At 52.2% G+C, this 24,901-nt stretch overlaps 2 protein-coding genes across 2 annotated transcripts; both read left to right on the top strand.

Annotated features, from left to right (window-relative positions):
* The first annotated feature begins 7,066 nt into the window (after positions 1–7,066).
* On the top strand, positions 7,067–8,953 carry HOXA13 (homeobox A13). Its single transcript, XM_068973385.1, has 2 exons — positions 7,067–7,988; positions 8,709–8,953. The coding sequence occupies exons 1-2, from the start codon at positions 7,067–7,069 to the stop codon at positions 8,951–8,953; spliced, it is 1,167 nt and encodes a 388-aa protein (XP_068829486.1).
* A 13,042-nt stretch (positions 8,954–21,995) lies between these two features.
* On the top strand, positions 21,996–24,375 carry HOXA11 (homeobox A11). Its single transcript, XM_068973256.1, has 2 exons — positions 21,996–22,722; positions 24,143–24,375. Exons 1-2 carry the CDS (start codon positions 21,996–21,998, stop codon positions 24,373–24,375), a joined length of 960 nt encoding a protein of 319 aa, XP_068829357.1.
* Positions 24,376–24,901: the final 526 nt, after the last annotated feature.

The raw sequence follows: 24,901 nt of genomic DNA on the forward strand, positions 1-24,901 counted from the left end.
AGGGGAGGCGGTGTGTTGAAATGAGAAATAGTTATTTGCCCAATGAGAAGGAAATATACGTCAATTTAGGACATAGAAAGGACGGAGGCATGGTTTTCATCTCTCCCCCAAATCCTGATGCAGCAGTAGAAATCTTCAATTAAAGGATGACATGCTTATGGAAAAGGGTAACATAAGTGTTTACATACGTATTTTTGATGAAGAGACATAAAAATTCAGGCGAGATGCCCCACAAGCCACACTCCTTCTTTATCTAGATTTTTCTCTGGTGGACCCTCAAGTTCTTTCTAGATTGTAATCAGAACAATTCAAGTTCAAACACACTGACCTCTTACCCTCAGACATAGGAAGGATTCCTTTTGTTAAGTAATTTTGTTCAACTTTGAAATTTATTTTCAGAATCCTATGTTGGGAGTGGAATGATGTGATGTCAGGGATTTACTTTAAACTACTCCAGGAAAAAGAAAAGAGTGGAAGTGAACAGTGAAACATGAAAGGCAAAATGATAATAGGGGTTGAAACTAAGAGTTGGGTATATAGGGGTTCATTGTACTTTTCTCTCTGTTTGGAAAATTCCATAATAAAAAGTTTTTTTTTGATGTGTTAGGCAAAGGTGGAAAAATTATCCCTGCCAGGGGGCTCAAATAAAAACGTAGTCCATCGGGTAGCACCTGGAGTTATCCTTTTAATCTCCGTTTTTCAAGAATGGTAAACGACCTTGCTCCCTTTTTCATTTCTCCGGAATCAGCCGGCCATCCCCACGCTTTCTTTCCGGCAATCTCTCTTTCTCAACCCATAAACTGAGTATCCAAACCCGAGGTTTGGGGCTGATTAATGGAGCTTCCGTACTCAGCTCCTCTGAACAGAGTGTAAATACCCATAAAAACTAATATCAAAAGTTTTTATTGAGCTGCTTCGTTTCCCTGAGCGTTGGGCCGAGCGGGGCCAGAGCGGCGGGACAAAGGAGCGGCGGCTGAGCCACAAGAAATGTCGGCGTTTTTGGTTGGCTTGGCGCGGCCCCCAGAGCCTGCCGGAGTTTCTGGGGAGAACATCCAAACCAGGTAAATGCCAATCGGGGGGTTGCCTTCCCCTGGGGACAGGTGTATTTGGAAAACGGCGGCGGGTAAAGGAATGGTGAGGGGATGGAAAAATCAGCAAGGGTAGGGAGACGCCAGCCACCCCGAAATATGTCACCAGACTGGTCGGACAGGGTGAACTATTCTTCCTCAGGACTTGGTAGGATACCTGCGTTTCACCCACAGGACATTGGATGTCCGTGTTCACTGATGCGTGAATCTGTGAGTGCCTTATGAGGCACACGCATCCTTATGATTACAGCATATACCTTGTCTGTAAAAGTCTGATCACACCTCTCTGTTCTGAGTTCCCCTTCCTCGTGGCTGTGCTAGTGAGTTTCATCCCTTAGTTGCTCGATGCGTCAAGAATTTGCTTCCCGGGTCGGGGACCTGGGAGTCTTTGGGGAGGAGCGAACTCCCGCGGGCCCAGGCCGCGTGGCCGCTGGTCGTCTGCACCGGTTTCTCGGCGAGAAAGCTGGGGGCTCCGTGGGGCCAGGTTTACTGTCCAAGCCCCTGTTTCCTTCAAACGTTCGAATGTCTTCAGTGTATTTGTTGACATAATGAATCCACAGCCCCCCACCCCCCCCGCAAGAGCCGATTTCCTGTTTTGTTGTGGGGCCTGAGTGAGCTTCGAGCGAGGAAGGGGGTGGGGGTCGGCGGGTGGGACTTCTCTTGGGCTGTGGCAAGGCCGTACGGACAGCGTCGGGACGGAGATCTCTCGCCTCTTTCACTCCCGCCGCAACCTCCCGGGATTCCTCGGCCGTTCTGCGCTCTCCCAGCGGCCCGGCGGGGTGACGGCGAGCTCACTCCCCTGGTGGCGTGGGTCCCGGAGTCCGCCAGCTAGCTGAGGACGGCGCGAAGACGCTTCCTCCCTGCGAGGAGCGCTTCTCCGGATTCCCTCTGCTTCTAGCGCAGGCTTCGGTCCTTTAAGGGGAGGCTGAGTTTCCAGGTCCAGTCAAGAGCCGGGCAGCGGCGGCAGCGTCGGGGGGCAGGCAGCACTCAGCCTCATCGTCACCCAGGCGACCGCCACTGGGCAGAATCACCCATCCATCCTGAGCCCGAAGGCGGCCGGTCTCAGAGGCGGGAACTCCACCTTCACTCCCAAGTTTGCATCAAACTTGCAGAGTCTGGGCGCCGCTGGCTGGCTGGCGCTGTGCAGAGGGTCCTCAAGGGAGCCTGGGAGACTTGGGACTAATTGTTCTAAAACGGGGATGGTGCCCCTCTCCCTGCTCAGGGACTTTCTGTGAGAACTAAAAAGGGCAGTGCGGGAAGTGGGGTCCTTCCTGACGCTCTGGGCACTGGTGGCCTTGAAGGTCTGGTTCCGGAAAGAACCCACCAGGCACAGCTGCTGCCTCCAAACCCTTACTTTCCTCAAAATTCACAGGATGAGGTTATTTTTCAAGACAAAGTAGGGGTCTTTGTGGATCTTCTTAGACCTTGCACACCCTCCCATTTTCACCATGTTAGCGTTTGGTCACCACAATGCCAAGTGACTTCCCACAGCCAGACACTGTTCCTATCACCTTGGGCCTTGTGCTGCCTTATTCATGTGTCAAATACAAAACACACACACACACAAAAACCTAAAGCTTGAGCAAGTGACTCAGGACATGCCATTTGTCTGCCTACTGGCCAGCATTGGCCCAAATTTCTTGAAAACCCACACTTTCTCCTTAAGGAAGAGTTCAGCTTCCACAAAACCCACCATGAACAAAGCTGTTCCTCACCTGCATCTGAAAAAGTCCAGTTGACTACAGTTTTGGAAGTGCTGTCCTGTTCAAGTGTTTTTCCTTTTCTCTGTTTCTCTCTTAGCTAGCCTCAGCTCCTCAGCCCTTTCCCCTTCTCTGGGTCTTTCTTCCTTTGCCATTATCTCTGAGCCCCTATCCCTTGTGCCCTGGGAGAGAGAGGGTTAAGATCTTCTGCAAATGCAGCTCGTAAAGCTGCTTGGATACATTAGAAACACATGAATATCCTGAAATACAAAGTGTCTTTAAAACCAACCCAGGAATGTTTATCCTAATGCTGGATGGATGCAGAGAAATAGTGCCAGAGAGCAGTGCTGACAGGCTCCTCGGAGTTAAAGTGAGAGCAGGTAAATTTCATTTGCTAGTGAAAATCAAACTCGATTAATACTTGGGTTTCCCTTTGTCCTCTTCTCTTCCAACCCTGGGAACCCAGGGCTTCATGGCCCAGGCTGGCAGCGAGTCCCCCGCCCCATCACCCCATCACACCTCCCCCAAAATAACACCCAGCCAAGGTATTTTTCTTCAGCTCCAGAGCAACCAAAACCCCTCAGGGCACCCCAGCCTGCTCTAGAAGGTCTGAAGCCATGTCTGCCAAGGGGCTGGTAAGAGAAAGGATATGGCAACTTCTGGAACAAAAGCTGCTGGCCTCTGATCTTGCCATTGCTGCCCACTGAGGGCCCCTCTAAAGGAAACCAGGGAGCACGGAGCAAAACCCACCTCCACTCTACCGCCCTCTTGCTCAATAGGCTATGAATCTGCTGTTTCCAGAACCCAGTGGGTGCCTTGGCTTCCCAGCCTAGCCTACAAAGGGTCTGATGATAAAACTGTCATTGCCAAGATTCAAGTTGAGGCATCTCCCTGCAATCCCACAGGAATTCCTGAGCCTGGTAGACCCTCCCCCGCAAAAAAAGCAGAGGGACAGTTAAGAAGGTTTGGGCCAAGAGCTGGGCAGGCAAGAGAGTCTTGACCTTGCCATTGGAAAGAGTCTGTGCTTGCTTCCCAGAAGGCTCTCCAGTTCTTCACTGCCCTCCGACCTTTCCTCTTCCAGCAAGCTGGTTTGGTGGCTGCCTGGAAGACTAAGAGGCTAAGAAACAATACTGGGAACTTATAATGCATCTCTCAGGTCCCTCAGCAATGGACAAGAAGATGGAGAGAAAGAGGTTTTCTTTAAAGTAAGGAGAAATTCTGGAAAACCAAAATTATTTACAGAGCTAATCCAAATTCTGTAAACCATCTCCACTAGATATAACTCAATATCTAATGGGACCTGCAGACTTTTAAAAACAGTGAAGGCATGCCAGGACATCACTAAGTTGTCTGGTAGAAAAATCACTTCATGTAGATTGAGATCTAAGACAAGAAGGAAACAGGCAGGCTGCCTCCCCGTAAGTAATCGCATCTCAAGAGTTTTCAAAAGTTGATACAGATATTTAGAAAAAAAAAAAATATCCCCATAACCTGATCACTAAAGATCCACCTCAAAGCGCAATAAATAATTCAGGGCTGCCTGAAGCCCTTCCTTAGCGGGGTCACCAAGCTTGGGTAGCAAAACCTAATTCAAGATGCAACCCAAAGTCTTCCCCTCAGTGCCGTCCCTCCCAGACAAACCTGCTTGGGGCTCCCCAGCAGAAAAAATGAAATCCTGTCTCACCATTTTTGGTGAGGAGGGACCCAGTTGGCTTTGGCAGTCTGTGGAGCTGGGACCCTTCCTCTGCATTCAGAGCTTGGTCTCCGGCGAATTGGGGAGAGTGAGGGAAGAATGTGGAGCTGGCCTTGGCCGCGGTGTGCACCGGCAGGCAGCTGCGCCATGCCATGGCCAGAGGTGAGCTGGCACAGGCGCCGGCTGGTGGGGGCTCTCAGAGCAGTGTTTCCGTTTTTCTGGGTCTGGCTAGAAGACAGAAGAGGCACGAAGCTCCGGCCAAGAGCAGGGCGGAGGCAGAGAAGAAGAGTCTGTAAACACTGCCCCCAAAACTCCGAGAAAGCAGTTTAAAAAAAAAAAAAAACCTGGGTAACTAAACGGAACCAGAAACAGGAGGAACTCTAAAGGAAAAAGGAATCAGGAGTGAGGGGAGGTGGGCGGTATTCCTTTAGAAGCTGCCGGAGTCTCCAGGCTTGCAGGGCAGTTCTCACCATGGCTAGACTGCAACTTTCAACTTGACCTTGGCCTCCAGCAGTGTCTGACCTGTATGTAAAACAGCCCTCAAGTCCTTGGGAACTGGGGCCTCAAACCCTACCCTGTCTCTTTGTCATCAAGAGTTTTACAATGCCACTTGGAGGAAGGAAGGGGGGTGAACGGCCCGGAAAGTAACACAAAAATCAAGTCCCTACAGGGGCTGGTTCTTTAGGCTGCAAATGGCCAAGCCAGGGAGGAGGTAAACTGGGGGCAAATCAATATTTACCCGGAGCTACTAAAAAGGCAGGAGGGAAAGGGCACACTGGGTATGTGTATGGCAGGGGGGGGGCGTCATAGAAGGTTTTATTGGGCAACACTTACATTGGTCCGGACAAACCCAGGATCAGGGTGGATAAAAGCCGGAGCTCAGCCTCCTTGGTTCGGACACTTCAGGAAGACCAGAAACTTTAGAGAACAGACTGGAGTGGGGATGTTCACAGTGCCTTGAGCTTAGGGCTGAGTCTGCAAGCTGAAACAGGAGGCAGGTCCAAGCCTGGCTGTTCACCAGTCTGCCTGGGATGGGAGTCTAGCACTCTTCCCAACCCTCATGTCCCGATAGAATGCACCCACTTTCACTTTGAATGCAAGTCCCCTTTCTGGGCATCTGAGCAACTCACAACATTCACAATCGGAGATGGAAGTATATGATCCCGAAGGCACAGGACCCCAGAATTCCTCACCAAAATGTGGTGGCCGCTTGGCTCTTCCAGCATCAACACCCCACCGTGCTCTCAGGAAAGGGCTGCATTCCCCAGGCACAGAGGGCAAAAGGCTTCTTCAGCTGGTTCATGGACAGAGGAGGGCCAGGCATCCTCTCTGCCGGCTGGAGACAGGGCTCTTCCCCAGTCCTACCTGGGGAAGGTGGGGAGGGAGATGTGAAATGGCCCCAAAGAGTCTCTTTCTCTTGTCCCAAAACAGAGTGTGATAGACAGTGCCCAGGTGCCTGGAGAGTCAGCTCCGGCCCAGGCTCTGTGAAGCCTCATTAAACCCCAGAAGAGAGTCGCAACTCAGCACCCAGCTGGGGCCTGTTCCTCTTAAACTCCTTCCGAGACAGGCCAGACTGGCCGGAGACAAGGGAGCACGGAAAAACGATGCTCAGAAATCGGTCTCTCCATCTCAAAGCTTCTGGAGGAAGAAGAGTTGCTACTGGGACAAAGTGAGGAACAAAGTCTGTATATAAATGTGTGAGTGTGACACCAAAGTACACTTGGTTGTGTATGCGCTTATGTCCGTGTGTCATTGTGATGGGTCATCCGGAGCCTGTGGGCCTAAAGGCGAGTCTAGGAGATTGCCTACCGACACTGTGGACAGAGAAGGGGAGAAAGCTTCTACATGCAGTCCGAGCTTTCCAGTGGAATGTCCTGGGACTCATGAGCCAGGCGCATCCGCAAACGCCCCGCCACGGCTCCCCGGAAAGAGCCAAATCGCGACGCTGTCGAAGCCGACAGCCGAAAGCGCAAGTGTCCGTGCAGGCGTCACGCTGCAGAAAGGGGCGCGGATACCTGTAAAGAAAACGGCGCAACAGGCCCCAGGAAACACCCAGCCTGGTCTGCGCCGCGCTACTTTACCGTCCCCAGATGCCCGCAGATTTACCTGACCTGTCCCCACCGCCTCTGGTTGTCACCCAACATCTCGCCCCGTCTCCTCCCCACCATACGCCGCTCCGAGCCCCACTGGGAGAGGGGAAGGGAAAGCGAACTGCGAGGAAGTCGCCGATGCCTCTCCTCCCCGCCCGCCATGTCCTCCGCCCCCACCCTACCGCACCCCCCGCCTCTCCCCGGGTGAATGGTGCGCGGCCGCGCGGCGGGCGCTGGCGCTGGGGACGGCGCGGGCGGCGGTGGGGACGGCGAGTGTACAGGGCAGAGCCGGGCTTGGAGCCGCCCGCTTTGCATACGCCGTGGGCGGAGCGGGAGGAAGGGGGGGGGCCGGGCCAATGGGCGGCCGCCTGGCGCGACCCCGCGGGGCGCGATCCGCCCCCCTCGCTCGGGCCCCGGCCCCGCGCCGCGCGCTCTTCACTTCTTGGGGGCTTTTTAAAACAGCGCCACTGGGGTCTTCTCCATGCGGCTCGTGCTATGACAGCCTCCGTGCTCCTCCACCCCCGCTGGATCGAGCCCACCGTCATGTTTCTCTACGACAACGGCGGCGGCCTGGTGGCCGACGAGCTCAACAAGAACATGGAAGGGGCGGCGGCGGCGGCGGCGGCGGCGGCAGCGGCGGCGGCGGCTGGGGCCGGGGGCGGGGGCTTCCCCCACCCGGCGGCTGCGGCCGCGGGGGGCAACTTCTCGGTGGCGGCGGCGGCCGCGGCGGCGGCGGCGGCCGCGGCCAACCAGTGCCGCAACCTGATGGCGCACCCGGCGCCCCTGGCGCCCGGCGCCGCGGCCGCCTACAGCAGCGCGCCCGGGGAGGCGCCCCCGTCGGCCGCCGCCGCCGCTGCCGCCGCCGCCGCCGCTGCAGCGGCGGCGGCGGCGGCGTCGTCCTCAGGAGGACCGGGCCCCGCGGGCCCAGCAGGCGCCGAGGCCGCCAAGCAGTGCAGTCCCTGCTCGGCGGCGGCGCAGAGCTCGTCGGGGCCCGCAGCGCTGCCCTACGGCTATTTCGGCAGCGGCTACTATCCTTGCGCGCGCATGGGCCCGCACCCCAACGCCATCAAGTCGTGCGCGCAGCCCGCCTCGGCCGCCGCCGCCGCCGCCTTCGCGGACAAGTACATGGACACCGCCGGCCCCGCGGCCGAGGAGTTCAGCTCCCGCGCTAAGGAGTTCGCCTTCTACCACCAGGGCTACGCACCCGGGCCTTACCACCACCACCAGCCCGTGCCTGGCTACCTGGATATGCCGGTGGTGCCGGGCCTCGGGGGCCCCGGCGAGTCGCGCCACGAGCCCCTGGGTCTTCCCATGGAAAGCTACCAGCCCTGGGCGCTGCCCAACGGCTGGAACGGCCAAATGTACTGCCCCAAAGAGCAGGCGCAGCCTCCCCACCTCTGGAAGTCCACTCTGCCCGGTAAATGGCGCCCCCTTCTCAGCCCCGGTCCTCCGGTTCCGCCCCAGCTTCTCCTCCGCTCGCTCCTGGGTCACCCTCGTGCCCCTCTGCTCTCTCCCTGGCCTGTCCTAGTGGTGCTGCACCCCTAGGAGCCCGACCCTGGCAGGCTGGCTCTGCCCTCACTGCCCTGGAGTTGGGCTGGTCCTGGCTCTCCCTGGGTGAGGGATGGCTGGGAAGAAGCTCGTGCGGACCCTCGCTGGCTTCCTTCGCCTTATGCGCTCCGCCCTCGCCAGCCCCTGACATGGACTTTAAGGATGGGAAATTGACCTGGAAATGGTTTATCAAATTGCCCGTATTCATTCTCTCAAAAGTGTCTTCAGCGTAGAAGCATCAAGTGTTGGGGCTTTGGCGATATAGAAAGGAATCAGGAATGGAAGTATTGTCCCCTGAGCCTGGAGGCTAAGATTTTAGCCGCTGGGCCAGGAGATCAAGCGAAGCCCCGCCGCTGTGCGGGCAGAGTGGCCCAGGCTGGGGTAGTAACTGGATCTCGGCGATTTCATTTCAGTACAGAACTTCCCACCCTCCCCACTGACCCTCCAGGTTTTGGCAGAAGGGCTGGATTGTACAGCGGGTGGCAAAGGGCAGCCGGGCACTGCAAGGCGGTGGCTCAGAGAGAGCTGTCGCCTGTGTCCTGGCCTGGATCCGATGCCTCTTTAACTTGCCTTCTTCCCTATCTTCCAGACGTGGTCTCGCATCCCTCAGACGCCAGCTCCTACAGGCGGGGGAGGAAGAAGCGCGTCCCTTACACCAAAGTGCAATTAAAAGAACTCGAACGGGAATACGCTACAAACAAATTCATTACCAAGGACAAACGGAGGCGGATATCAGCCACGACGAATCTCTCGGAGCGACAGGTTACAATCTGGTTCCAGAATAGAAGGGTCAAAGAGAAAAAAGTTATCAACAAACTCAAGACCACTAGTTAATGGATTAAAAGTGGAGCTAGAGAGCAACTTGAAGAAATTCTTCAGAACTCGTTGCTTTGCCCAGATAATGGTTATAATACTAATAATAATTGAAGAACGGGAAAGAGAAAGAGAGAGACACTGGCATTTTGCTTTTCTAAGGGGGATCTCTTTCTCCTGTGGAATCTACAACTCTTTTAAAACTTAAAGAAATGGTAAAGACTGCCAGTTCTCCCGCCAACTCCGACAGACCATTAAATGACAAACTCTAGAGTCAAACATCAGCCCCCCAAATACGCAATTTCAGATAAGTTTACCCTTTTACTGAAATCTTGTAAGTATTTATGTGACCGTTCTATTTTAGGACACTATGTTATGTGATAATGATCAATGATCGGAAAGTTGGTTACAAATGCAAGAGGCTGTTGTAAACATCTGCTTGTCTTCTGGGTCACCATTACCATCCCCTTTGCATGTTAAGTGACTGCTCAGGTAAATCTTAGTGAAATTCCTACCGTTGTTGTATATTCTGCAAAACACGTCATGTATAGATTTAGAAAGGAAAGAAGAAGGTACTGAAATAATGATCTTGGACTATTTACTATGAAGGGGCAAAGGGAGAGAAAGCTCTTCCGAGGGTCGTTTGTCTTGGGAGTAAATACAACCATCGGAGTGAGCCTTTGAGGCCATAGGAGAACCCCGGGTTGGGAATGTCCTTCTGAAAATAATTTTTAATTGCTTATGACAAGGTTTTTTTTGTGGCATTTGGACAATATTTTCTGCCCCAATATAATCTACTTTTCAAAGGATTTGATACGTTTAAAAATATTTAAAGCATCAGATAATCCACAGAATTCACTTTATGTCAGATCTTCTGAGAGGTCCCACCCTAACATGGTGGCCTTTGGTTTGAATACAATTAATTTTTCACGTAAATTGATATTTCCCAATATTTACAAACATTGGCTAGAGAAATATTTTGTTTTTATTTTTAGAAAACTCAAAACGGAAATCCACTCCCCCTGAAATATTTAGATGTTTACATTCTATATTCTTGATCTGTTAAGGGATTAGTATTTTTTCCTTGTTTATTGTGTTATGAGACTGCATTAGAAACTTTAGGGGTTCATCTTCACAGCACATTTTTAATCAAACAGTTATTTCAACCAGCACATTCATTTTGTTCATATTCACTATAAAATGCTATCTTGTAAATAAAGACATTCAGCACACTGTGAAAATGTATTTGTGCACCTGCTTTTCAAATATTTCTACTAAAAATAATAGTTTTTAAAAAGCCTTAGACCTGTAGATAGTTGATATAATGGTATTAATTATGTTAATAAAATAGACACTCATTAAAATCTGAAGAAAATACTCATTATTTTTCTATGCTAAACATGCACTTCACAGAAAGAAAAGGAGCCGGTGGTTTGTCCTATACAAACCAAGGACCATTCTTTTCTATTATTATTCAGCTTTTTTTTTGCTACAAATTTTTTAAGCAAAGGGAGAAATCCCTCACAACTAAAATCCTAAAAATTTAGATAAGTGCTTTAAGAAGGTTAAAGTGTCAGGTATTCTGAAAAGAAGAGAAAAGAAAGGAGGAGGACATAGTATAAATTCCCAGGCTCCCTGTGGAAAATGAAAACCAGTTGTTTAGTATCAGTGATGCCCAGGCTGTCGTATTTTAAAATCTGCTGTTGGGTCTGCATGTGTCTGAAAGGGCAGGTTTTGATATTTGTTGAAATGACAGGACTAGGAAAGGCCTTAAACCTTGACCTTGATGAAAAAAGACAATTTGTGACCTTGACTTTTGACAGCTCATGAATTGGCCTCAGCTGGATTAGTAGATCAAGGGCGCCACCTCGCGTTGACAAGCTTCCTTGTAATTCTTCAGCTTCAAGGGAATCAAAAGGTCTTACCTCCTTGACTCCTTGTTTTAGAGATTTAGTACTTATTTCTTTGGCACCAGATGGAGCAAATTTGAATATATGTAAGTTATACATGTGCCTGTATATATGTGAATATATATCATATGTGTATACATGTATACATTTGCATATTACTGCTTGTGTGTGCTTGTATATATATTTGTAGAATCTGTACAGATAGAGTATCGTTAATTACTGATGACCTAAGATGGTGTAATTTAAGGTGATTTGAGTGTTGAGGTCCAAAATGTACCTTACATGATGAAGTTTTCCTCCTTTTCTTTAATGGCCAAGTTTGCTTTGTATTCATAGCAGCTTCCCCTGCATCAGGTTTCTGCAGATCTGCTTTAAAGCTGTACATTTTTGTTACAGTCTAAGAGGTGTTCTTAAATAACCTTTCTTTCTTGGCCCTCAGCCTCCAAGGTGGTCTACCATCCTATCTAGAGCTGTAAGGGATCTATACAGTAAATAAAAAGTTTCAGATGCCTTGCTAACTCTAGAGCTCTAGAGTTACATTTCAGAAATTCAAAGAAACTCACCTCCTAAGAGGTCAGTATGGAGAGCTTAAAGGTCTCATATCTATAAAATGACCATAATATGGATGCAGAAGGAGAGTTATCCTGGATAGCTCTGAGTCGAGTGCTGTGCCTGGGTGGTGTGCAATCTTATACTGATGTTTTCTAAGCTGCCATTTGATTTATGGAAGAAATATATACATTTAATATTAACAACCACCATCAAAACTATACTGGCAATAACCATCATATGTACTACTTATTGACCCCTAATGACACATTGGATGATGTGTTTAGAGTCATAACTAATACATATGTATGTTTCTATATTTAATATACACATAAGGTGATGTTTTTGTCAAAACCATGCTATGCTGTGCATATATGCATTGAAATGTTGGTGGGACCAAGATCTTTAGGATGCAAAATTTTGAAATGAGGTGAATTTTATCTTTATGTTAAGACGAAAGTAATTGTGAACCGAGTAATCTTATTCATCATTTTATGGAAAATAATATCAGTTGATAACAAACTAGGCTGACGCTGACAGAAACTTCTCCAACCTGAAAACTTAGAACTCCTTTATAGATGGAAAATTATAGAAAGAATCTCTAAAGCTGTCTAAAAACAGCATGGTCTTGAAACATACACATGGAATGGTCTTGTGAAGTGCAATCAAGTTTTGCTGCCCTGAGGATTTTCACTCCACTTGTGGAAACAAATGAAAATGGTGCTTCAAATCAACCTCCCCACATCTTGTTCTACAGCACTCCATTTCTAAATGAGCTGCCACCAAGCCAGAGTAACAACTTTCTCCCAAAATGTTTAAAGTGGTGGAAAATCCCCTCAAAGCTGGATCAAACTGTGTGTTTACGAACAGCTCCAAAGGGGACTCTTCTGTTGATGGGGGATATTTTTCTTTAGATCTAAGAAATATTCTGAGCCTCAGCCCTAGGAAGAAGGCCAACAGCAGCTCTGCAGCAGGAATACCACCCTTTTCACAAGCCATCGCCACTGCAGGAACTCTGGGTAAAGTAGTTTTCTTTTTTTTTCCTCCCTTCAGTTTTTGAAATTAATGACAGAAGATATTTCAGAGGTTGTTTTTCTCTTTCTCTCTCTTCTGAAACAGTTATTGATAATGTTGATTTTACCTTTTATTTAAAATTCTCATGGATCTACCAGATAACCTGAAGTAAGCATGGAGTGTGATGGTTCCCTAATACCCAAATACCAATTAATCTAAACCTTTAGAAAACAGACATCCAGGAGGATGCCAACCGCCATATAGGAATAATGCCAGACACTGGGATAGCGTTGTTGAATCCCTGATTCAAGTATATTTTTTTTCCCCAAAAGGGATACACTTTCAGAGTAAGAAATTATAATATGGAAACAACTAGACACCATTTCCATCTATCAAATTAACAATGATTTTTAATCCTGTAATGGACTGTCATGTTACCATTTTTTAAAATTGTAAATATGGGACTTTAAAAAAACTACTCTTTCCATCTGCTCTTAATACTGTCAAATTTATTAAGGTATTTTAAGTGGATGATTGTAAAATGCCACTTTGTATTTCACTACTATTTATGCCTGATACAGAGCTTAAGCCATCTATTTAAACTGGCGGGGTTTTTTTGTTTTTAACAGAAAACTAAAATTTTCAAGAAAGGGTCAGAAAATTATTCTTTTTAAAAATTCAACCTATTTGAGATATTTTCTTAAAACTTCGCGAGGCAGCGAAATTCAGCTGAGGAGGATAACATATGTGTGCAGGTAGCTAATGACACATTTCACCGTATATGTGCGGATTACATCCTGCTGAGTGTGTTTGGAGGGTTTGGTGAGGATGCGGGTTCTCGCTCCCCTCTGCGAATTCCCGAGTTTCTTTCGTAGCGGAGACGGAGACTGCCCAGGACTGCTAAGCGCCAGACCGGGTGGGTTCAGAGGCGCCCTTCCGGATTTGCGAACTTCTATGGAGGAGACGCTAGGGGCTCGCTGATTTATGCGCATTCCTTTAAAGTTGATCGAATGCGTGTCAGCAGCCCAAGACCTGGAGAATCAGAGAAATGTGCAGCGAGTTGCTCACATTCCATTTTTCATAAGCAGAGATGTAACGTTATCCAAGAGGCCTGGGGAGATTTATGCTTCGGTTTAGGACACGCACACAATAATTAAGTTCTCATCCGCCAGGCCGCCGTGTAAATAACAGCCGGCTTCATTCTTTATGAAAATACCCACTTACTGATCGGCTGTTTCAATCCTAGCGCATCTACCTAGCTCCTGACCAATGTCTGAAAGGTGTTTGCTATTTTTAATTTGATTTTCAAGGGAAGGAAAAAAAAAAGAGGCTGGCACAGAAAAACTCCGTGGAAGCAGCCAAGGCCTCGCCACAGTTGATTTCATTTCTGCCTGGCTCCGTCGCGCCGCCGAAGAGCTGGATCCACCGGGAAGCGGTCATCAGGGCGAGGCCTTGGGGATGTGCGAACCTTGGCGGGCCGTCGCGCAGCGGCGCGGGGGCCGCCCCCTACCCCTCCCTCGGTGCAGGGACCGAGGACGCGCGGGAGAGGCGCCGCAGCGGATCCGGGAAGCCACCCGATGCCGCGCCCCTCGTGGGCCGAGGAGGCTCAGAATCCTCCGCGCGTCGCTAAGAACACTCTCCTCAAAATGGAGGCGCAAAGCTTCAGAGAGCCTGCCTCGCCCGGACGGCCAGTGGCCGGAGGGGGCGTGCAGTGGGACGCTAGCCGAGGTCAAGGCCCAGGTCCCCCAGCCCCGCGCGGCGCCCCGCAGCTGCAGGCTGACGTCACCGCCAACCGCGCGCGCCTTCGCGGGTCTCTCTGGGCGTTATTTGATGCGGACAAACCGAGTCCAACGAAAGTCTTGGTGCGGGTCCCTCTTCTCCGCTCCCGCCCCTCCCTCCCCACGAGAATAATCGGGTATTTAATCTCTCCCGGTCTTAATTCTTGGCAGCGTGGAAGGTGGTTTGCAACGGGAAATAAAACTTGACAGGAGCATTTGCTCTAAAAGGGGTTCTGAGACGGGCTTAAAAGAAACCGTGTTTTTCTCCACCAAATACTTCCGCTTTCTGAGCCCCGGCCTGATGGGTGGGGTGGGATCCGAGGGAGCCCAGAGCGAGCCGGGCACGTTGCGGACCCAGGCGGCCTAATTTGGGTCTCCGGCCCCGGGGCCGGAAAGCAAGCTCGGCCTCGCTGCGCCCCGTGCCTCGGCCGCGCTGGACTCGGCTGTAGGTCCTAGGTCCGGGGCTGCCCGGGGCGCATGGGAGGTTGGCACGCGCAGGGGCCCGGCTGGCATGCAGAGTAGTACCCTGGCTCTGGCTGAGGGCGGCTGGGGCTAAGGGAAAGAAGACGGCGCTGGGGTGGGAGGCGGGGGGTCGGGGGGGGGGGTTGGACTTAGATCGCTCGACTTAAGCTCCGAGCCTTTTGGCCCAGGGGAGATAGGGACAAGAGCTCGCGAAGGCGATGGAGAGACCACTGCTGGGGGCTTTGTTCTGGCTGCGGGTCTGCGGACAATGCACAAAATGGAGGGGGAAACCGGGTTGAGGGGCATGCGTGGGTGTCTGGGCTGCTATTGGGTGGGAGAAGTTGGAAACCTCAGAACCCCCCTCCTGGCAGCTTAGAGAGCGCTCTCCTCTCGCGCCAGAAAGGTCAGGTCCTCTGCGCCACCGCCGTCTCTACGGCCAGGGTTGGTTGCCGCGAGAAGGCGCAGGACACGCAACCGGCCGGCTGCAAGCGGGTTCTGATAACCCGAGATCGCGGACTGGAGGCAGCCCTTTCCAACTCCTTCGCCTCCAGCCATATTGAAGCGGAGTTCGCGCAGCCAGAGATGGCCCAGGCTCTGTTCCCGTCGAGTCCCAAAGAACTGAGCCCGCGGAGGCCTAGCCGGGGTGAGAGACAAAACCTGCAAGCTCAGTCGAGTGGATGCGGCTGGATCTGAGTTCTGACCTCTGGGAGAGACAGGGAACCTGGCAGGGGCCTGCAGGCCCGGTGGGCGGAGAATAGGATGGGGAAGCAAGGAGCCTGCTGGGAGCCTCTCCTGAGGCCCCCCGAGTCCAGGTCTGCCCCCTCAGTACATGGCAGGCCTTTGGTGAGAACTTGCATGTGCCTCTTCTCCTGCCTAAAATATGGGGCACGGAGTGAGGTGCACTCTGCCAAAGGTAAAACTCTCTGACTCCCAGCCCCACCCCCCACAATCCCTTCATTGTGCTGAAGAGAGGTGGGGGGTCCCTTCCCTCTGCCTGCAGCACGTCATGACTTCAGGCCTAGCGGTCAGTCGCTTAAATCTGGTCCTCCTCTGAGCTCATTGCTCCAGATGAATCAAAGAGGCCCTGTAAATGACTGATTTTGTCTTTTTTTTCACAGCATATAGAAAAGCAGGGCTTTATCCCTAGGGCTGCAAGTGTGGAACAGGGTCTTCAGGGGACAGTAGGCAGAAGGATTGTGCGTGAATAGGTACCATCACAGAACTATTAGGGCCCATGGGGGAGACTCCTAGGGCAGGGTTCGAGGAGTCAGGGGTTAGCTCTTCTCCAGCCTGGAATATGAGCCATGGATTCAGGCTGAGTAGAACCAGAGGAGCCTGGGGGAACTGCCCTCAGTGGTAGCTGAAGCTTGGGGTATAGGAGCTTCCTGTGAGCCACAGTGATCAAGACTAAGACATGCTCCAACCCCCACCCCAGGACCAGAGCTGGCCTTTGGGTTGAGCTGCCCTCTGCCTTTTGTCCTCTTTATTACAGATATACTTGGCTGGGGAAACCCCGTTTGGGGCAAAGTTGCAGGGAGAATGGAAGGCAGACACTGAGAACCAGGGCTTTGCCCTTCAGCCCCCACTCCCTCATCTGTTCCCACTCAATAGGGGAAAAAAAATCTTTAATGAGTCCACAACAATAAAATAAAAATAGTTCTTCTCAAAGGAGGTAACTCTCTTTCTCCCATCACTTTGCCTCAGTAGCCACGGGAATGATGTGGACTTCTTCAGATGTTTAAGGACCTTGGAGATTTAAACTGTGAGTCAAAAAAAGAGTCAACTGTAAGTTCAAGTTCAAGGCAATACCTGTTCCTGTGCTTTAGGGAAGGGAGGAAGAGCTTGGGGGAGGGGGGAACAGGTGTCTCTCCCAGCCAAGGAGATAAATTAACCTCCGCATCCTTAGTGACAGAAGGAGGTCTCTTGATATTTTATTGAAGCCTCAGTGTCTCCTCTAGAGAGTGTCTTGAAATGTGATAAGTTGGCCATAATCTGCCAATAGACCATTTCCTAAGAACAAATTCTAGGAGATCTCCTGGGCTTTACCAAGGAAGACAGATAGATGTGCCTCCAGGGTATCTCCCACTGGGACACAGAAACCCCTCAAATGGGGACCTGGCCTCCAACCTTGATAGCCATTTTAATCCTGGGTCCTCCAGCTGGTTCTTGCACCTGTGTGCACTGTGCAAGCATTGCCACAATCTTTGCTATGGTTTTCTAGAAACAGGTGTGACATTTGGGAACAGAGGATGGTAGGGGCTCAGATCAGAATTTAAAAAAAAAAAAAAAACAAAACAAAAAAAGGTACCTTATGTGATCCACAAACAACCAGAGATCTTTGGGAGTGAATTTTGGTCTGTCAGGTGGGCCTTGCCCCCTCCCAGTCCAGCTGCCATCCAAGATTGCCAGGCCTAGAAAATCAGGAGTTGAGTTCCAAGAAGAGAAGAAGGGACTGTTGATGAGAGATGGAGGGAGAGAAAAAGAGCCTGGTAGGGCCTTGGAATAGAATGTTCAGAAGAAGGAGGTGAGAGGTCCAATTCAGACCCCTGGTGGAAGCCTGAACTGGGAGAAGAATCAGGAACCTAACCAGCTTCCAGAGAAACTGTGTTTTCCGAACCGAGTGCCCTCCAGTGGCACATCAGCTCTGGCTCAGCGTAGGGGAAGTATCAGAAGAGGCAAGAGGCCAGAGAAAGGGAGACTTGGCTGGAAAGGGGCAGAGCGGGTGACTGGCAAGCAGGAGCCGAAGGGAGATAGAAGATAGAGACAGACAATGGTTAGAGAGGAAATGGAGTGAGCGGGCAGCCGGCTGTTGGCATTCATGTTAAGCGTTATGCACTGAGCAGTCTGAGGGCTGCAAGTGCAAGCGCTGAGACTTCGCATTCTCAGATTCAGGGACAATGAGCCGCTGCCAGAGTCCAAATCAGCCCCAAAGAGAGAAGAAGGCAGTGTAGGAGCATGATCAGTTAGGGATGAGAAGCCCAGAGTCTGGAGGCACTCCCTGCCCCCCAGTTCTATCCTCCCTTGGAGTGAGCAGTTGTTAGGCTGCCTATCAAGTGACGGTCCTTTCTGCTCATCTCTCTTGAATGACTATGCTAGAAATGACTCTCCGCCCTCCCCCCACCACCAACACACATGCACACACAGGATAACTCTGGTGAAAAGGCTCACTTTGCCCTGGTGCGCACTGACCATGCCAAGGTTACCCAGCCTGGGCACTGCCAGCAGGCACCTTCCGGCTGCTTCCCAGACCCCTCGGCTGCAAGAAGAAGGGGAGGCGGCAGTGCTGGGTAGATGCACCTGGACACACTTTATTCCCATATCCCGCCTGGGAAGAGGCGTGGAGTGGAGTGCAGAGCTCAAGAATCTCCGGCAAGACGCACTCAGCCCGCCTGCCGAGGAAGGTCTGGGAGGCGTTGCAGAATCCCCCAATCCCTGACTTTTAGGGCCAAATCAAATGAAGTTTGGAAAGACTTGGTCTGCTCTGCTGAGCAAATCGCCTCGTTAGCCGTTTCCGCCTGACGAGGCTGGCTCGGGCGCCAGCCTTCTCCTGTCCGGGTGGCCATCTCCAAACGCTGCACTGGGAGCGACGGGCCGGCCCTGCTAAGGCTGCCTAGACCTTGAAGTTTGGAAAAACAAGAAGAGATTGAAATGGCTCCCTCCCTTCTCCGCAGACACACACGCACCGTCAGGCTGCCGCCACTTCCTGCCTTTGTTTTTCTTGCTCCAAAACATTTTTGGCCTCTCACATTAGCTGCCATGGGGCTCCGGGTTGACGATAAAAGGAAATACACGCTGAAGAGTGTTTTCTGGAGATGGTCCTGCACAGTGGAGCTTCTGAGAAAGAACAGCTCATGGGAAATCAGTCTCCAGGTCCAATGTCACAGCCGTGCCCATCTTGGACTCCTCAAAAAAAAAAAAAAAATACAACTCGCACTTGGCCTTCCAGGGCGGACTTATACCCCATCGGGTGTTCTCTCCAGCCGGGTGGGCTCAACTTGGCTGTTGGGCCTCCTGCAAAGTGGAAGAGTCAATTAGGCTCAGAGCAAAGTTAAAACCAAGGACCCAAAGCTCTGCCTCCCCAAGGTTTGGTCTGATCCTCAGAGCTGCTCCCACCTCTGAACACTGAACACCTCCCCCCAAAAAAACATTCACAGCATGAGTATATTCCAGGCCAGAGGGGGAGAAACAGGCAAAGCTGGGAACTGTGGCAGCACTGGGGATCTGAGCAGCCCCTCCTGTCCTTGCTGAAGAACTAAAAAGCATTCACAGCTCCAGGCAGTTTCCCTTCTTCTGGCATCAAAAGCTTTTATTCTCTACTATCCTCACAGCAGCGCCCCCATTTGCCCCCTTCCAGGCTGCAAGACCCTACCTGCACCCCGTTTCAGTTCTGCCAGTGGCTCCCAGAGCACCTTCCCTACCCCCCGCCTCTCCTCGGGAATTTGCCTTTGTCTCTTGCAGACACCCATGGGATCCAGACTGACCAGCACCCTCTCAGCTTGGCTCTCAAGAAAGTGGGAGGCACTGGTTCTGTGGAAGAGAAGGTCCCTATACCGACCTTTCTGCGGTGAGCCCCTCTCTCCCTGGCATCAAGGGGAAAACTGATCTAATTGGGAGAGGGGCTGTGTGCAGCCAGGGTTGATAGCCTGGCGTCCCCCGCAGCCACCGCAGCCAGTCTGCTCAGGCACAAGCTGAAGTTGACTGCCAACACTGCTATAAAACCCCAGGTCTGTCTAGAACTGTTTTCGGTTCTCCTAGACGCCCCCGGGCTCAATTATAGTCTTAAAAGCCCTAATACAAGTGCAAGAATTTGTTTGCCTTCACCCAGGGGCGGGGCAAGCCCCGCAGTGGTGGCGCCTTTGTTATGGCAAAGTCACTGAAACCCCTCAAGCATTCCTTTTGTTCGAGGGTCGGGGTGGCGGGGACTGGGTGGGCTGCTGGGAGAGAGTTGGAAAGAGCCAAAATCAGCCTGGGAATGACTTAAATACTGCTATTTGAAAACCTCGGCTTCTCCCTTTTATATTCAGTCTTCAAGAAAGAAATGCTGTAGAGAAATAAATATTTTGCCTTGTTGGTCGCCGATGGAAATAGAAGTTTTGTTTGTTTTTTTTTTTGCTGCAGGGCAATCCTGCAACTGTGATTCCCAGCTTTAGGAGGTCTCAAGCTACCCTTCCCAAACGACCTTCTTTCCCACCAGACCTTCTCACTCACACCGATACTGCCCTCTGCACAAGCCATTGTGGACAAATATGTCAAGCTGAAGATGCACAAATAATTTTAAGTTCAGCTCATGGATTCAAGGGGCATGGAAGTTCTTGCAGCAAATCCTGAATAAAGAGTTCATTAAACCAATGTGTCCCAGTAGTTTGATTTGTGATACCCAACCCCTGCAAAGGAGAGGGGTAGGAACCACATAAACATGAATGCTAATAAATTAGTTCACTACAGAGTAATTACCCGATATTATTGATATTTACAGCGGGTATTCAAATGCAATGGTGGGCCATCATTTGGAGAAAATACATAATGAGAAATTTCTTTTCCAGTGCAATACATGATTAGATTTGTTATTGAGTCAGTTACAGTCAGCTCAGCAATAAATAAATAAATCGATGTTGACACTTAAATACCAAAGATCTTAGAATTTATACTCTAAATCTCCCCAAGATATATAAATACCTTCAGCTATTTCCTGGATGGGGAAAGGGAAAAGGTTATCCTTTTTCATTTTTCAACTTTCCTTCAGCCGCATCCAGCTCCTTCCAAGAAGATAGGTGTGGGGAGGCCTCAGAGCCCGGCCCCTCCCAGCTCCTGGCCCTGCCTGGCTGCGCTATGCCCTCCTCTTCTGCTTCTCCCGAATATTGTTCATTCAGTCCTGAAGGATGGCAAGCAGTTTTCACCATCTCAAGTTTCTGTCTTTCCTCTTCCCAAGAAAATCTAGACTCATCCTAGCCGCCATGACCTCTGTATCTTTAGTTCAGACCTAGCCTTTTCAAAGCGTTCTTTTCATCCAAGGTGCTGGGAGTTTCGGAAGGACATCTCTTTTCTTTGGCATTGTGTCCCTTCCGTGGGATGAGTAGCAGGAAAGGCCTCGGTCCTTTTGAGTTTCTGCCCTGCACATCCCTGGCCCTCAAGCTTTGCAGAGGAAAGGAGGCGCGTTACCTCTTTCTCAGCCACGGCTCCCGGGCCCTCGCCCCCTGCTCATTTCCCCCCACTCTCCCTGCAGGTCTCGAGCTCAGATGTGGGCTCCGGGAAGGTGCAGCATACCCAGGAGTAGTCTCCTCGGATGTCAGCGCCTGGGAAGCCGCCCAAGGCTCGCCTCAACCGCATGGTTTCCCGAGTCCTCAGCTCCGGAAGACCCGGCGGGCGGATCAGTGCGCAGCGGCGCAGCCCCCGCGTCTCTGGCTCTGTTGAGTCCCTCCGAACCCCGGCAGACAGCGAAAAGGAGCGGGTTTCTCCAAGGGCAGGGCGTGGGGGTGAGGAGGCCGGCAGGGAGAATGAAAGGGAGGTGGATCCCGGGTGAGACGAAGGCCCTTCCGGGACCTGCGGATCCCTGACAAACCGCGGGGGAAGCCGCCCTGGTTGTTGGTGGTTTAGGGACGGAAGGCACTAAAGCGCTTCGGAAGTGACCATGAATGCGAGCGTGTAATCAAGTCACCGTGCAAATCGGGCAAGCCACGAGGCAGTCACATCCACGGCTGCGAACCCTGGCCCCTAAGGGGGTCCAGCCAAGATCGGAGGCAGAGGTGGTTTCCAGAGCAAGCCTGTGGGAGGGGGACAGCGCAGAAGGAGGTGCGAACGCGAGCCTCCAGGCGGATAGATTCCAAGACCACGCACGGGCCACGCAGCGACGAGCTCCCACCCGGCCACCCCCAGCCTGTGGCATCCCTCACCCGGGGAGAGGTGGGTGGCAGTTGAGCTCTCTCACCGCCCTCGGCGCACTCAAGGGCCAGCACCGTGCAGCTGAGCACAAGCAATTGGCACGGGGTAGCACCCAGCCTCGCCGCGCGCCGGGAGGCCCCCCAGCCAACATGAGTTACACCGGCGATTACGTGCTTTCGGTGAGAACACCGAGTGACGATCTGTTGCTTCCCCTGAGGTGGCTACAAAGAAAGGAAGCCGGGGAGGGAGGGGGGGAAAAAAGGAAAGGGGAAAAAAAAAAAAAGGACTCGCTCGCAGCTTGTCAATTTCAACATCGGGTCACATGACCAGCACCTCCCTGCTAAGGATGGGGATAGATTTCCACGTCAGCTTACGTCTCCAAATTTCTACTTCACGGATCCGCTTCAAAGAGGCAGCTGCAGTGGAGAATCATGTTAAGCTCGGCTACTGCGGAGAGCCCAAGGTAGCCCAATGATGGATTTTGATGAGCGTGGTCCCTGCTCCTCTAACATGTATTTGCCAAGTTGTACTTACTACGTCTCGGGTCCAGATTTCTCCAGCCTCCCTTCTTTTCTACCCCAGACCCCGTCTTCGCGCCCAATGACATACTCCTACTCTTCCAACCTGCCCCAGGTCCAACCCGTGCGCGAAGTGACCTTCAGAGAATACGCCATTGAGCCCGCCACTAAATGGCACCCCCGCGGCAATCTGGCCCACTGCTACTCCGCGGAGGAGCTCGTGCACAGAGACTGCCTGCAGGCGCCCAGCGCGGCCGGCGTGCCTGGCGACGTGCTGGCCAAGAGCTCGGCCAACGTCTACCACCACCCCACCCCCGCCGTCTCGTCCAATTTCTATAGCACCGTGGGCAGGAACGGCGTCCTGCCGCAGGCTTTCGACCAGTTTTTCGAGACGGCCTACGGCACCCCGGAAAACCTCGCCTCCTCCGACTACCCCGGGGACAAGAGCGCCGAGAAGGGGCCCCCGGCGGCCGCGGCGACCTCCGCGGCGGCGGCGGCGGCGGCGGCGGCGGCAGCGGCCACGGGCACGCCGGCAACTTCAAGTTCGGACAGCGGCGCCGGCGGCTGCCGGGAGGCGGCGGCGGCGGCGGCGGAGGAAAAGGAGCGGCGGCGGCGCCCCGAGAGCAGCAGCAGCCCCGAGTCGTCTTCCGGCCACACTGAGGACAAGGCCGGCGGCTCCAGTACGTATAAAAGGCAGCGCGCCCTGCGCTTTATGAAAGGGGAGTTGGAAATCTAGCGCAGCACCGCTGTTAAATTTTTATATGCTGTTTTATAAGCATATAAGGTTTATGAAGGGCCTTTAGGTTTCCCCCCAACAAAACTTTGTTATAAAAGGCGGGATCACGTGGCGAGTGCTGAAATTGGCCGTGAAATACCCACCGGCCAAGGCATGCCTGCAAAAAAAAAAACAAAACAAAACACAAAAAACCTCCCTTTTCCCCTTTTTTTCCCTTCTCGGCTCCCAAGCCTAGCAGCTCGACCCCGCTCGGGGCCAGCTCGGGGCTGGGGAGCCGGAGGTGGGCGCCTGTAAATTCTCCTTGCAAGGGTTCGGGAGCCTTTGATAGCGAGGTAATCCGGAGATTTTTATAAAAGCCATGTGTTGCGCCGGGACTCCAGTCCCGGCCGGGATTCAAAGGCATCGCTGTTTAACGATGGCGCTAGGAGCGTGTTTAACAGATAAAATAGCCCGCTTAGCTCGAGCAATATATTAAAAGAAACAAATTAACCCAAAGTTGGCCTTTTTGTCCAAAGGAAGCCATTTTCCTTGGGCGCAGTGGCAATTACGTGTGCTGCCTTCTGTCCGACTGCATGTTACAATTGTTATTCAATCTGTCAAAAGCGGGTTTTTTCTTTACTTCTGGTGGCGTTTTATTGAAAGGGGTGCAAGTCGAGCCTGCCCGCAGCTCTGGGAAACCCCTCTGTCCTCCAGCCTATCGGGGACAGCACCCCAGCCCTGCCAGAGCACCAGGATGGCTGGGTGGCCTTGGTCCTTAGGGAAGGCCCGGGGTAGGGGGCTTCCGCTACCCCCTCCCCAACCCGCGGAAGCCAGGGGGCTGGCCGGGGAGGCAGGAGCTGATGGCCAGGACTTAAGCTGACAAAGACCCGGCAGCTGCCCCCAGATGTTAACGAGGGCCGAATCCCGCCGTAGCCGGTAAAGTCTGGGGCTGGGGCCGCCTTTACTGCCTCGGGACTCGGCCGCCCAGGTGCTGGAAGGTGAAATGGTCGTGGGCGGCTGTTTGTTTAGTCTGGCCGGGCTGGAGGCAGCCGGCACCCCCCACTCGCTGCTTTGAAAGCGGTTTCCGCGGCACTAACTCGCCTGTTGCGGTGAGGAACCCTCCTTTCTGCTCCGGAGCAGAGTAAGCAGCTTCCCTGGGGGCCTATCTAAGGAGCTCGCTTTTATCCGGAGCTGAGCCTCCTCCCGCAGCCTTTCCCCCAGCCGGCAGTAAGAGCCTGAAGGCAGGGACCTAGTGGGGGGACCTTGCTTGGGTTTGGGGCAGGGCTTCCATTCCCTGAGGCCAGCCCTTTCCCTTCACTTAGAGCTCTGGGATGGATTGCAACCGTCACACCTGGCTCACTCCCTGCCTCTTTCGGCCTTCACAGGTGGCCAACGAACCCGAAAGAAGCGCTGCCCCTACACCAAGTACCAGATCCGGGAGCTAGAGCGCGAGTTCTTCTTCAGTGTGTACATCAACAAAGAGAAACGTCTTCAACTATCCCGTATGCTCAACCTCACTGACCGTCAGGTCAAAATCTGGTTTCAGAACAGAAGAATGAAGGAAAAAAAAATTAACAGAGACCGTTTACAGTACTACTCGGCCAATCCGCTTCTCTAAAGGCTCCAGCCAGCTGGACCTGGGTGGGGGGCTTCATACACAGGAGATTATATGCAGATTTTGCCCTTGACAAGGTCAAGGCACGTGGTGACTTTTCAAGAAAGGAGATGTGCAAGAGAGGAAAGGCAATACACGGAGACAGCCTGGAAGGAGGCCGCCAGGTGGTGGTTAAGATTTCTAACGATACTTGGATTCAGAGAGTTGTGGCACCAACAACGAGAATGAATGGTTTGGGGCCTCTGGTGGTTCACCTTTGGAGAGTGCTAGAGCTATGGGCTGGGTGTGGTCTCCATCAGGGACTGGGCCCCCTTCCCAGCCCCCCAGGGAAAATGATCCCAACCCAGGACCCTCCACATGGAGCCTGGTCACCTCTAGGACCCCTGTGTCAAGATCGCCAAAGCCAATTCAGTTTGGGAAAAGGAGAAGAAGGAAAGGGGAGGATTCCTAGATGTCTGGATTGGGGCTGCTTTCCAAAGCTAATGTGAAAGATGACTGGATTAAGAGGTCGATGCAAGGTGGGAGAGAG

The sequence above is a fragment of the Capricornis sumatraensis genome, chromosome 5 (assembly GCF_032405125.1).
Source record: "Capricornis sumatraensis isolate serow.1 chromosome 5, serow.2, whole genome shotgun sequence".
Taxonomy (NCBI): Eukaryota; Metazoa; Chordata; class Mammalia; order Artiodactyla; family Bovidae; genus Capricornis; species Capricornis sumatraensis.

What these genes read in the sequence shown, in the direction of transcription:
- HOXA13 (XM_068973385.1), top strand. Translation starts at nt 7,067, where the DNA reads ATGACAGCCTCCGTGCTCCTCCACCCCCGCTGGATCGAGCCCACCGTC. An exon ending in CTGGAAGTCCACTCTGCCCG is followed by an intron (nt 7,989 to 8,708) that starts GTAAATGGCGCC and finishes CCTATCTTCCAG; the next exon opens with ACGTGGTCTCGCATCCCTCA.
- HOXA11 (XM_068973256.1), top strand. Translation starts at nt 21,996, where the DNA reads ATGATGGATTTTGATGAGCGTGGTCCCTGCTCCTCTAACATGTATTTG. An exon ending in GGACAAGGCCGGCGGCTCCA is followed by an intron (nt 22,723 to 24,142) that starts GTACGTATAAAA and finishes CGGCCTTCACAG; the next exon opens with GTGGCCAACGAACCCGAAAG.